General features: G+C 40.0%; 1 protein-coding gene across 2 annotated transcripts in view; it reads right to left on the reverse strand.

Moving 5' to 3' along the window:
* engase (endo-beta-N-acetylglucosaminidase) overlaps window positions 1-10448 on the reverse strand; it is a 14502-nt gene extending 4054 nt beyond the window's left edge. For both annotated transcript variants that reach the window (XR_520338.1, XM_008285731.1), the window contains exons 1-11: window positions 10324-10448; window positions 8764-8840; window positions 8470-8671; window positions 5746-5894; window positions 5394-5548; window positions 4015-4163; window positions 3598-3769; window positions 3414-3520; window positions 3224-3335; window positions 1310-1497; window positions 1074-1216 (exon numbers count right to left, since the gene is read on the reverse strand). Coding sequence is in view for 1 of the 2 variants with exons in the window: in XM_008285731.1 (XP_008283953.1) it covers window positions 1074-1216; window positions 1310-1497; window positions 3224-3335; window positions 3414-3520; window positions 3598-3769; window positions 4015-4163; window positions 5394-5548; window positions 5746-5894; window positions 8470-8671; window positions 8764-8840; window positions 10324-10430 (1561 nt within the window). In the remaining variant the exon portion in view is untranslated. The remainder of the gene's footprint in view (window positions 1-1073; window positions 1217-1309; window positions 1498-3223; window positions 3336-3413; window positions 3521-3597; window positions 3770-4014; window positions 4164-5393; window positions 5549-5745; window positions 5895-8469; window positions 8672-8763; window positions 8841-10323) is intronic.
* Between the last annotated feature and the right edge of the window lie 1007 nt (window positions 10449-11455).

Genomic DNA, 11455 nt, shown 5'->3' on the forward strand with positions numbered 1-11455 from the left:
TGTTTTGTTGTTTGCTCATTGTTTGTTGGGTTTGGTTGTTCTTTCCACCAATTTAGTATCTTGACTTTAAATTCCTAGCATGGATCAATTACCAGAGACAAGATCCTATATTTTCTGTACTGCAGCTCAGTATTGTAATAATTTGTAACATAGGCTGTCGGGGGGAAAAAAAAAAGTATAAGTACAAGTATGAGCAAATTGAACTTCACGTGTAAAATTAGTGGAATCCAGATTCAAAACTTCCTCATATGTGATAATTAAACCAGCAGAATGTAGAAAACACCTGAGCTCATAGATTAATTGTAGCAACTGGACTTGCTGTAGTTCCTTGAAGACGTTCCACCTCTCATCCAAGAGGCTTCATCAGTTCTGACTGACAAGTGGGGAGTTCCAGATACTGATATCCTTAAGGAGCCACTAACACCTTTCGGCTTCAATTGGGGGTTTGTTGCTCCTCGCCCTCATTATGTGAGTCGTTAGTGCTCCCCCTGTCACAATGGGGGTCGATAGGGTCTTTTGTGGCTAGGTGTGAATGTGGTTTCATCTTCTTGAGGAGAGATCTTAGGTCTGAATTGTAAATAGGTGAGAGATGACGCCTCAGACCTCCACCTCTGTTGAGGGACGGTCTTTCCACTTTGACACCAGATGTGAACCCCATTATGGCATGGGGGAGTACTAACGACTCACATAATGGGGGGGGCCAACAAAGCCCCAGACAAGCCGAAACTCAGGTGTTAATGGCTCCTTAAGGATATAAGTATCTGGAACTCCCAACTAGTCAGTCAGAACTGATGAAGACTCCTGGATGAGAGAGAAAACGTCTTCAAGGAACTCGAGCAAATCCAGTTGCTACGATTAATCTACCAGAATAACCATAACCTGGATGACTGAGAAACTTCACAGACAAAACACCTGAGCCTTTACACTGTATGTATAGTGTTTGTATGGTGCTGTTCTTTTGGTAATATTTTGCCTAACAAGGTCAACAAGATTAGATGGTTTTCTGTTTTCCTACGTGCCCGTCACTTCGACCTAATGGTGCGCAAGAACCTTTTTGAAGCTTCGAAACTTACGGCTGACTTCTTGGACGTCGACGTGCGTGCACTGACTGGCATCTGTCGTCTTCAGCTCCAGAGAGACTGTGATCCCAGTAGATGCCTTGTAGATGAGGGTCACCAGGGTCTTCATTGCCAGAGGTACATGGAGGGAGAAGATCCTGACAGACACATGAAAAAAAGCACACTTCCATGTATGAAAAATAAACAAATAAAAAAAATCAAAAATGTTGAACAGAAAAACACGCACTCACTTGGCACAAACCGGAGTGACGCGAGATGCAGGGATGACTCCGTCCACCAGCAGCGAGCAGCCTCCGTTCCAGGCGTCCTCTGGGCAGCCGCTGGTCCTCAACCAGCCCTGGGCCTCCAGGTTTTGGTGGTAGTACAACGGCTGGATCTCCTGTGCTGTCAGGTTGAACCAGCTCCTCTTTGTCTCAGGCTGCATACGCGCAAAACAAGACTGCACTCGTCAGTGAATACAAACTGGAAACTCTTTGTATTTGATTGCGCAAGTGTAAAAATAAACAAAGCAGTTTTATCAGATTTTACTCTCAAAATAACCAGCAGGTCTGTAACAGATGACATGTAAAGGCATCAGAGAGGTGGTTTTGTGGCTCAAGGCCATGTGGTGGTTTTTGAACAATTAAATTAACTGACAGGCAAAACATACATGTAAAGATTGTCACATTTGTTTAAAATTATTAAACTTCAACTGTTCTACTAGTGTCTATTAACTATATTTACTTGGTCCACAGTCTGAAAGGATTAACATTATTGCCTAAAACAACTTAAAGCACTGGGACAAGGATGATGCAAGGAACAAAGGCCTAGATGGTGAAAATGCATTTTGTTATTTACAACTCTTGTATGGAGATGCATCATATATAGAGGAGACATTATGCAAATCATTATACAACATTTGGTTTACTATCGAGGCTGGACTTATGAAGGCATACTACAAGTTATATCTCAGACAGATTTCAGCCATCTTGAGGGTTCATTTAGTACGAGATGGGCCACATAAAAGTGTCACAATCTGTGTTTGCTCATCATACTGGTCCCTCTAAGATGATGCTTCCGATACATCCTGTATAATTTCATACTCTACTTGGGTGGGTTGTAGCTGAGTTGTGAGTGCAAAGCTAGTTGTTAGCACTTAGGTGATCAGATTCTGAGAATAGACATCTCAGGGCTATGTCTGTTTCTATCACTCTGTTTCCGCTGCTGATTTAATCAACAAGAGCAAACTAAACACTGGGAGAAAACACAAATCGCACCAAAAGGTTAAACTAGATATGCATAAATTTGCTGTAGCTACATAGTGGGATTTCTGTTGTCGTTGCTGTCCACAGCTGCTTTACAGAGTATAAAAAAGCTTCTCCTGCAGTTCATTTAATCCCATCAGCCATCTGAAGTCACACACAGCCGGCATCTGTGTTTACTTGGCTTATATCATGTGCAAGTGACTGATCGTATCAACAGATATTCTGCCTGTGGAGGTGGAGGTGTCGGATTTCTCAGTTCACTGCTTTGCCTTATGGCCTATAATCCTTTCTGTTAAAAAATAAAAAATAAATACCGTAATGTTGTACTCCGTAAATGCCGCTGAGTCACATTTTATATCATTATGTAATATTTACAACTTTAAAAACAGCAGAATTCTCACAGAAGCAGTGTTGATATAATCATATAAACTGCTTCATCCGTAGTACGTATATTTATGTTTACTTCTATCAACCCCATCTGACTCTGGCTTTAGGTTTGTAGCCTTTTAACACTGTGTTTCTCTGCACCTTCCCTACAACACTTTTTCATTTGTTTAGCCGTTGTTGTCGTGCTGCATTTGTTGAGCAGTTTGCAGGCTCTGAGACCAGCAATACGACTGACCGAGAGTGTCAATATAAGTCACTAAACTAAAAGATGAGTGCAACAATAAAAACACGATACAAGATGGAGAGAGACAAATACTCCAAATGAATTCATGACTTGATCTTGACAATAATCTAAAGCACTGCAGTGTGCTTGACTACTCAAACCTTTTTCTACATAGGGTTAATCAAATATCTGAGGTTTCTTGAAATATTTGTGGGGAAAACTGATGAGCACTGGCATGTAAAAGCAGAAATGATGAGAATAATAATTTTCCTCCGTCACGTCCTCCATACCTGTCCTCTCCAGTAGAGAGTCTTCCCAAAGCCCTGGCAGAAGGAGGAGATGAAGGGGAGCGGTGAGGCTGGCCGGTGGACGTACAGGTAGTTTGACAGAAGAGCCCAAAACCTGCACACACAACGAACCCTCTCAGTCTCAATATTTGTGAACTACTTGTATTTTTCACAGTGTAAACGTTGGTCTCACTTGTCTTGATTCTTGCGGAATTCACTCTTATTTTCGTGGGTCTCGTACACCCAGCCTGGGGCAAAGATGGCTGTAGAGAAGTTGTGCTTCCGAATGAGTTCCAGGGCCTGTGGACAACCCAAACCAGACGCTGTCAATGACCTCACAACAATAACCCTCATTCAAAAACTGTCCACAGTGTTACCTTATTTGTTTCAAACATTCCTCCCACCACCTGTCCTCTGGCAAACACGTCCACCCCGACATAGATGTCGGCCTGGCGGCCTTGAGCCCCCGAGTAGTCCTTCATAAATTCCAGGCTCTGCTCTGTCCAATTGTAGTTGGTGAAGAAACCATCGCAAGCATCAAAAAACATCCTGTAATGAAGAGATTGAAATGGTTGAAGCAATATTTGGTACAGGAATTGACAAATATTTAACGTCATCAATGTATCTGAATGGATGGACACATTTCAATAGTCAATCACTTCATTCTTCTTTAGTTCTTTAATGAATTTTTTACTTTTCAAACCACTGACAGATTTTAGTTTCAGGCTCACCTGCCTGGTTGGAATTAGTTTCTGAATGGATGGCATCAGAGATATATTTTCTGATTTCTCTACCTGTTGGTTTGGTTGAGTTCATTCTGCCATTTCAGCTGTCCGTTCTCAATCACGCTGTCGTACCACATGACCAGGCTGCCGGGCACTCGCTCATGCATCTGGTCAGTCAGATAGCGCAGGAACAAAGGAGTGTTCTTCACCGCAACCTCCTGCAAGCAGATGGCAGCACACTTGATGCGTTTGCTAGAAGGAATCACCAGTCTTCATTCACTTCAGTTCAAACTATAATACTCACTCGTAGTTTGACCACTTTTTTCCTAAAATAAACAGTCACATCATTAGATTAAATTAGATAGAACTTTGTTGATCCCTTTGGTAGGGTACCTCAGGGAAATTGTTGTTCTAGAACCAGCACAGCACCAACAGAGACAGTAGCACACATCAATTAGGGAAAAAAAGCAGTAAACAAGGAAAGAAGGGAAAACAAATTGTTACTTATTATTTAATTATTACATATGACAGAAAGTGAATATATCACAGTTCAGAAGTGTTTCAAAGCGCCAGATGTAAGTGAACGTATCATAGTAAACACTGAACTGCCCTTTGTTTAATAGTTTGACTTTGGCTTGATATCAAAGCAGCCAATGCAGGTACTGCAACTGCACTCAGTGCCAGTTCCTTATGACAGCGTTATCAGATTGTGCTTTTAATGAGGAAGCAACATAACAGAGAATTATAGCTGAGCTGTGAGCTGCTCTCAGAACATCTTTACCAGTAAAACTATTCACCACCTTGTGCACTCAATGAGCATGTTTTTAAGAACATTCCTCAACATGGTGGAAGCCAATGTGATTTCTGAGATCACATTTTTATCTGTTCTGATATTAGACGTGAACATTGGCCGAAGATCCTGCTCGATTTCATGCTGCACTGCTGCCACCTGATTGGCTTATTATATTATTGCATAAATCATCAGGTGTACAGGTTTTACTAACTGAGTGTTTGCTGAGTGCTCTGGTGCACTATAATACAATATATCTTCCCAATTATTACTTATTTATTTATCACATCTGCAATGAACAGCTACTAATAATAACAGCCAGCAAGAGCAAGAACTAACACCATTTTTTTCGTCTATATATCGTACTGCAAAAGTTTTCTTGTTCTTTTTAAAAAAAATTATTTTCGACTGTATTTTTTAATAGACACAATACAGACTATGTCCAGTTTTCTTTATCTGAACAACCGATTTATTCACATTTTTAAAAAGAAGCAATCCACACTATGTTGGTTTTGTGAATTTAAAGGCTAGGAATTTATAAGCTACAAAGAGGCTGTCATCCAAACAATAAGTGCACTGAGGCTGATTAATGTGTAATCATGTAAAGGTGAGTAGCAAGCGGTGTTGATGTGAGGGGCAGTACAGAAGATTTACTCACACTGAGGACGTTCTCTATGTTAACGAGCCATCCATCAAAGCCGTAACAGTGGCTGATCTGCACTAATTTATCGGCCACCGCCCGGTACGACTCCTCGTCTTTAAAGAAAGCTTCACACATCGCGGCTCCATCAGTCCACTCTGTGATGAAAGTCCCTGAAAAGTAGGCAAAACACAGCACAAGGTTTTATATTTCAGAGAAGATGTGAAGACAAGAAACCAGTTAGGAACTGAATTTGTTTTGCCATCAAATTGTGATCTAAGTCCTTTTCAGACCTTGACACTATTTTAGAAATACTTGTTCAGGAATACTGAACTGGACCTGTCTCTGTTTATTGTGGCCTTTTACTTACCAAGAACGACCACTCCGTGTCTATGTGCGGCGTTGGTCCAAACGACAGGAGGAATAGTGACCAAGAGGTGTGAGAAGTAGTTGAAAATATCGATGTATTGCCAGTGGTAGAAGGCATATGGAGCCTCAGTGTGGGTTCCCTGGATAAACCTTGAAAAGAGAAAAAAGCACATTAAGGCATGATGGTGTATGGATGTAAATGCAGGCACAAGATAAATAAAGGACAGTCAATTATGGACCCAAACCAAGTTAGTATTCAAACAAGCTTAAAGTGCAGATTAGGGCTGTTTTGCGAGTCATGTATAAGTATGGCAAATTATAGTATGTACAATACATGGTATAGGTTGGATTTTTAAAATATATTTCAGTTGATAACTGGCCAAACACACAGGATTTTATGCAAAATCCAAATGTATGAATAGAGTTGTTTTTATGTAACACTAGAACTTGTGGTATTCATCAACTTTCACATGCTGAGACTTTTCTATAATTCAAAGAATCATAAGTGATCTCTACAACTAGTGTGTGAGTGTCACACGCTCTACGTTTATCCTGAGGTGGGGAAAAAAATGCTAATTTAGACTGAAAACATAATGTATTAAGCCTCGATTAATTATGAATGCCACAGACACACAGCTGTCACTTTTCTACTTTTCTAGTTCCGTTGTAAGGATCAGTTGCGTTCATGCACAGTAGGTCAGCGTTTACATTTCATGCATGTGCTCTACTGCTGAGCGTGCACACTGCTGCACTTGTAGCGTAGTGACCTTGTGGGCTGCACGCTGATATCCACAGAGGTGCCAACACATAGTCTCACGGACTTGGGCAGATGATGAAATTACATCGCTACGATCCTGGCGAACCTTTGAGTATTCACAAATGCGGAAAGTATAACACTGGCCTTAATCTAAAAGAACCGGTGTGTAACTAAGATGTCATATTTAATGTCAATTATTATGACTTAAAAAAAAAATAAGTATCTTATGTAACTCATTCAGGTTATGTGCATTGTGTTGCTTAATATCATTGACACTGAACATACTCGTAAAAAAAGAAGTTTTATAAGGAGATAAGGAAGAATAACAATAAAAAAGGGTAAAGGGTAAATGCTACCAGATCATTTACAAGCAGGCTGGTGTTCCTTTGACCACACCTGCCAACATTATCAGGAAGTTTAAATTCTACTGCACCACTGCCAACTGGCCGGGGAGGTGGCTGCGTGAGGAAAACTGAACCCAGATCAACAGAAGGATCTTTCAACTGGTGGAAAAAGTTAAGAAAAAAATTCAAAACAGACACAAGCTGATTTCCAAGATCAAAACACAACAGTGTCTGATTGCATCATATAGTGCTTTCTGAATGAAAAAGCTTTTGGTGAGTCACATCAGCTCTATGTCAGGGAAAAAAGAAACTTTCAAACAAAAGAGCACCGTGCCCACTGAGAAACACGGAGGACTCTCAGTTGTGTTACTCGGGCTGCTTTGCTCCATCAGGGTAACTCGAATCTGTGCTGAACACAGATTCCCAAATCAGAAGATTACCAAGGGAGGGAAACATACTGCCCAGTGTTAGAAAACTCTTTGGCAGATAATGGCTCCTTCAAAAGGATATTGACACAAAACAGACACTTAAACCAAGACTGGATGTGAGGGGAATATTGAATTGTCCTGACATGACCTGCTATAATTCCTAAACTCAATCCAAGCAAACATCAATGTCTTAAGTCCTGAAGCTGGGAGCTGAGCAAAGACACTCATCAAACCTGACACAAGTGGAGCAGTTTGCTCAGCAAGAGTCAAACTATCTGCTGGGAAGCGTAGAAATCTTATTAAGAACTACACAAATTGCAGTGATTGTCTCTAAAGGGGGCACGGCAGAGTATTTGCTTGATGGTCCTGATAGTTTTGCCCACGCCGTTTTCAGTTGTTGCATTGTTAAAACAATATAATACATTGTCTGTTCAATTAAACATGACAACAGAGAATGGTGGACAGCAATTACTTTTGTCATTTTCATCTCATTTATGAGGGAATTGTACAGGTAATTTAACATCTGTATGAGAGTTGTGTTCACTGTCCAGAGATCCACATAGATGCAACCAAGAAATGTGCTCTTATTAGCTTTGCTATAACACCAATGAATGCCCCAACAGCTCGCTAAAACTATGTCAAGTTTGTAAGCATGAGTAGCAAGCTGGAAAGTAATTAATACATTTTGTTATGATATTCTAATAGCAGGAATTGCCACTCTAAAGAAATAGAGAAAAGAATTCCTCCAGCTTCAGCAACAGACTGATACCACCCCGCTGCTCCAAGGAACGTTACAGGAGGTCTTTCCTCCCGACAGCAATAAGACTCTTCAATGCTTCAACCTAAGCAGTGTATTATTATATAATATAATAGCACATTACCATTTGCACATTTCTGTATATGCATCTGTATCTCTATATATATTTTTGGTAAATTTTGTTTACTCTTTTCTATGTTATATTTACTATATTTTTATCTTATTTTACCTTCATTTTATACCCTACCCTAATATTCTGTGTTGTCTTTTTGCTTTGTTTACCCCCGTTGTTGAATAGTCACGCTGCTGTAACACCTGAATTTCCTTGTGGGATTAATAAAGTCAGTCTAAGTCTATTTACAGTAGCTTCCGCTGACCTGAAAAAATGCAGCACATGCCGAGAACATTTATGTATTTAGTCTTTTATGTGCATCCATACTTGTCGTCTATGTAGCCACCCATCATGTCATGAGACACCATGGTCCGCTGCAGACATCTGGCCAGAGGTGGATCCCGAGGCGCCAGGGGGACGACTGCCACGTTGAACGGGTTTGCCTCGCTTCGTTTCCACGACAGCAACTCTTCCATTGTGCGAAGACCACAGCTGATCGGTTCGGTGGTGTCAGCATCATAGTGTTTTGCTGGAAGATCAGAGAAATCAGCACGTTAAAGAAGCGCAAAGACCTGAGTTACTCCTCAGATGGTGTCAGACTCGAAAATACAGTCACCCAACCTGAGAGCAGCGACGGTGTGAACTTGATGACTTCACGAACACTCGAGTCTACGGGTTGATCCAAACACGACTCCAACCTGGTGACAGCGGCGACATGAGATGAATGCATTTTGTTCTGCTGCACATGGGAGGCAAAAGCAGAAAAACAAATGTCCTGACCTGTGCTTTACTTAACTGGTAAAAAAAACAGAAGTACTGGCAAAAAAAAGGATGCCCCAAACTACTCTGATTGGGCAATTTCCTCCTAAATATCCAATCATATCACAGAGACTAAGTTCAGTGCAGGTTATTGGGGTTATCTCAGCTTAGTCTTGGAGATTTTACATGTACAGCAGTTTTTGGAACTTGACCTCAACGACAGACTAAAAGTAAATACATCTCTTCCTTGCTGCACAGATTTTGATTATTTTTTAATCAATCTCTCAAACATTTACCAATATTGTCACCCCTTTCAGTGAATGAAATCTTTAGAAAGTTGATATCACCAATTAATAAGAACACCTTTCAGATTCTTAGGTATTGAAAAACCAGTTTGGCTTTTCTTCTGGACTGTAATCCATTTATGAGGACATGCACAGGGGAGGCCAATTAAGTTAATGATGGCACAATTCCATTAAGTGTCCTGTCAAAAAATTATTACAGGCTTCATGTTTAAACTGTATTGCCCAGTTTATATACATCTGCAGCCGCTTTTATTTGGATTAAACAGTCATAACATGCAAATACACAAAACTAAAATATGTGGTAGCAATAAAAGCGTGAACTTTTCTTGCATCTGAATAATTTGGACGAAATCATATTTGCAATTTAGGCTTTTTGTGTTTGCTATGTCTTGACTGTAATTAGCGTGATTTACAGAGACACTATCTCTACTGCAATTATCCTGTAGTTAAAACCTTTAAAATATAACTCGAATGAATGAAATCAGTTTATGTGGATGCCTATTTAACATTTCCATCACAACACAGGGGCTGCAATCACTTTCTGGCAAGTGGAAAACTGCATTATGTGAGTTGAATTGGTCCCTCATAGCAAATCGTGACAACAAAACTGGTTACAATCCAGGGCACGGGGCAGGTAAAAGAATATCATGAGGATAATTGTTCTCACGAACAGCAATTGGTTTTTGGCAGATGGTTCGTTTTTAGCACAACACCTGCAAACCACGTCAGAAATCCAGAATATAATGCATGTTTACTGGAGGTGGCTCACCTAAATGGAATGCAGCCATGCTCACTGTCCTCAAACACACCTGTGCCTTTCCAAGTGGAAAAGGTGTATCAGAAAGTAGCTGATATGATTTGAACTCACTGTTTGAGTAAATCAAAGTGGCAGCAACACTGTTAGTCATAATAAAAGCTGTAAACAACATTAAGCTTAAAATGTTAGCCCACACAGTGTCTGGCTGCCCGTAAGAGAGACTGAGGCTAGTAAATATATTCCTCACATTAAAGAACTTTAATTGCAAGTGTGCTACTGCAAATTGGGCTGCAAACAGCTAATAAACTAACTGCTGACGTCCAGTTATGGGTAGGAAGTTAAATGAAAAGAGTGGAGTACCGGCTGGGTTCACTTCTGTCCCTCTTCAAGGCGACAGCATCACTATCTTCTCCGTCTGCTCTTTTCCTTCGTGTGAGAGGCTTGTTTTCAGCACCAGTCGACGCCATTTGATTGAATTTATTGGAAGAAGAAAAAAAAAGAAAGAAAAAGAAATGAACTGTCAAACAAGCACAGATCAGGAAACAGGAAGAGACTTTCAACTAGCAACCGGCGCCGTTAGCAACCGCTGCTGACTTCAGAATAAAAGCACCATGTCCGTAAATAAAAATGACAAAAAAAAAATCGATGACAGTTTTGCTGTGCTTGCAGAAACAGTGTGATAAATACTCCGGAATAAACACAATGTAAAAATGTATTAAAATAAAAAGGAATGGCATCGAAATCAGACTGATATATATACTGCGCAAAAACACTTTACACTACCAAAAAGCAGTCAATACATTTATATATATATATTTCTTATTTTACACGTATCTTACATAACATGACCTCACCCAATAATTATATCATATAAAGTACATTTTACACTAAACTGTGCTACTTTAAAAAGAAACCGCTACGGATTTAGTTCCGTTTTTATCATACAGTTCAGTAGTTAATTCTATTTATTTATTTTTTACTGTTCATTTAAGAGGTATTCGTGCGTTTTAGTGTTCATGAGAGGATGGACAGAGGCCAGCTGGACAAAGGAACCAAGCTTTTGTTATTGTGCAGGACCAGACTCCTTTGCTTTTGATAAGATTAGTCGCTAACAGGAGACCACAAGAACCGTAACACGGGGGGCACCAAGGGAGGAATATGGCGGCCATAAGTCATATACGGAGGCCATTGAGGCGAAACTTCACTTCTTCGGCTTATGAAGTATTTGTGTTTAAAGTAGTTTCGAGCTTTTGAACGCATTAAAACCGGTATGAATCAATTTAATGTAAATGTGTTGCTTTGTGATGGTTTAAAACAGAAACAACAGTACTTACTTTCCATTTTGCAGTATTTAACTAATCTACTCATTAGGTTTCAGTTAATTTAATCACCAGGTATTGTCAGGTGATGTCGTTATCTATTTCTAAAACCATGAGAGTAGATTATTTAATCACTCAGAGCTTTACAGTCCCAGGCTTATGAATAACAAAAG

Source organism: Stegastes partitus, unplaced genomic scaffold (genome assembly GCF_000690725.1).
Source record: "Stegastes partitus isolate 25-593 unplaced genomic scaffold, Stegastes_partitus-1.0.2 Scaffold414, whole genome shotgun sequence".
In the NCBI taxonomy this organism is placed as follows: Eukaryota; Metazoa; Chordata; class Actinopteri; family Pomacentridae; genus Stegastes; species Stegastes partitus.